Source organism: Colobus angolensis, unplaced genomic scaffold, assembly GCF_000951035.1.
Source record: "Colobus angolensis palliatus isolate OR3802 unplaced genomic scaffold, Cang.pa_1.0 Scaffold231, whole genome shotgun sequence".
Classification (NCBI taxonomy): Eukaryota; Metazoa; Chordata; class Mammalia; order Primates; family Cercopithecidae; genus Colobus; species Colobus angolensis.
In genome coordinates this window covers 1,015,908-1,017,910 of record NW_012115500.1, presented here as the reverse complement: position 1 = coordinate 1,017,910, position 2,003 = coordinate 1,015,908, and the positions used below count along the sequence as shown (strand labels likewise).

At 43.2% G+C, this 2,003-nt stretch overlaps 1 protein-coding gene across 1 annotated transcript in view; it reads left to right on the top strand.

Annotated features, from left to right (window-relative positions):
* Positions 1-2,003, top strand: part of MB21D1 (Mab-21 domain containing 1) — a 50,613-nt gene that overhangs the window by 24,298 nt on the left and 24,312 nt on the right. The window contains exon 4 of the mRNA XM_011944436.1: positions 1,452-1,688. Within this exon, the coding sequence (XP_011799826.1) occupies positions 1,452-1,688 (237 nt within the window). The remainder of the gene's footprint in view (positions 1-1,451; positions 1,689-2,003) is intronic.

Below are 2,003 nucleotides of genomic sequence, written 5' to 3'. Positions count from 1 at the left end.
GGGAGGTGGAGGTTGCAGTGAGCTGAGATCACACCACTGTACTCCATCCAGCCTGGGCTACAGAGCGAGACTTTGTCTCAAAAAAAGTAAGGTAGATGGACACTTACTTCCTCAGTGGTAACAGGAGAGGTGGCCAGGTTTGCAGATTTTTCTAGTATTTTCTCCTTTGTGTTCTACTTCCTCACTGTGGAAGTCTTATCTGAGAGAGTCTTTACTGCTTATATACCCCCAACTCCCAAAGCCATCTACATTTCTGACCATAGCCACAAACCTAGCAACCATCTCCACTTGAGTGTCCCATAGGTATCTAGAGCTCATTGTGTCTCATGAAGTTGAGCTTGGCCCAATCTTTTTTCTTCCTGCTTATTCTGTTTTGGGGAATGGAACCAACATCAGTCACTTCCTAGGCCAAGATCCTGAGATGGCATCTCAAGGCTCCTACTTTTCTCCTCACATCATACTCAACTCATGACCAGTTATGTTGATTTGAACTTCTTTAGTTGCTCTCATTTCTTCCCCCGTGTCTTGATGCTCACTGCCTCTGTGCTGCCATGGCACCCAGCCTCTGTGCTGGGCTGTTGCTGTGGTCTTTTTGCTGCCTGTCTCTTCCCTCTTGCCCATCTGGCCTCTTCTCTAGGCTTCCCTCCATTCTGCCATCTATAATTTGTAATGAAAATTTAACGAGGCGCTTTGGCACATGCCTGTAATCCCAGCTACTCAGGAGGCTGAGGCAGGAGGATCGCTTGAACCCGGGAGGCAGAAGTTGCAGTGAGCCAAGATCATGCCATTGCACTCCAGCCTGGGCAACAGACAACAAGAGCGAAACTCTGTCTCAAAAAAAAAAAAAAAAGAAAAGAAAATTTAATGATAGCACTCTTAAACCTCAAAGTCTACAGAGACCCCCTCATCACAGATGCCCCACACCGTCTTGACAATGCCTCCCAATGGGAGATATCAGTAATTATTGTGTGTGTTTTTTTGTTTTTTTGTTTTTCTTTTTTGAGACATAATCTTAATCTGTCGCCCAGGCTGGAGTGCAGTGGTGTGATCTCGGCTCACTGCAACCTCCGCCTCCTGGATTCAAGCGATTCTCATGCCTCAACCTCCTGAGTAGCTGGGATTACAGGCATTCGCCACCACGCCCGGCTAATTTTTGTATTTTTAGTAGAGATGAGGTTTCTCCATGTTGGTCAGGCTGGTCTCAAACTCCTGACCTCAAGTGATCCTCCTGTCTTGGCCTCCCAAAGTGCTGTGATTACAGGCGTGAGCCATCACCTGGCCAATATTGGTTTAGTAAAGCATTTTGCCTTTTAGAACCAGCTTCTGTTTTACCACCAATGTTTACCTTATACTTAGCACACCAGAGATCTTCAATTATAGTTATATTATTTCCCCTGTATTTCCAGAGAAAATTGGATTAATACTTTCTTTTCTTTTATATGTTCAACCAGATACAGATGTCATCATGAAGAGGAAAAGACCAGGGAGCCCTGCTGTAACACTTCTTATTAATAAAGAAATATCTGTGGATATAACCCTGGCTTTGGAATCAAAAACTAGCTGGCCTACTAGCACCCGAGAAGGCCTGTCCGTTAAAAACTGGCTTTCAGCAAAAGTTAGGCAGCAACTAAGACTAAAGCCGTTTTACCTTGTACCCAAGCATGCAAAGGAAGGAAATGGTTTCCAAGGTATTTTAAATATTAAAGTTAACTTAAAGACATAAAAGAGTTGTTAATGTTATATGTTCAGGCAGCAGATCAACAGCCACCCAATGCTGCTGTCATTTCAAGAGCCATCAGGCGAAACAGGTTATAAGATGGGAGTCTGGTGACAGACAGAATTGAAAAGGGCATAGTTGTAGTATTAATATCAAATACTCAGCTTTAAAATTTGTCTAGCAATCCATATTTGAATTTTATCTTTTTTTATTTTTATTTTTTCAGTAAAGAAAAGCAGTATTGGCCTTGGAGTCAGACTGCCCTGGTTCTGAATCCTGAGGCTTC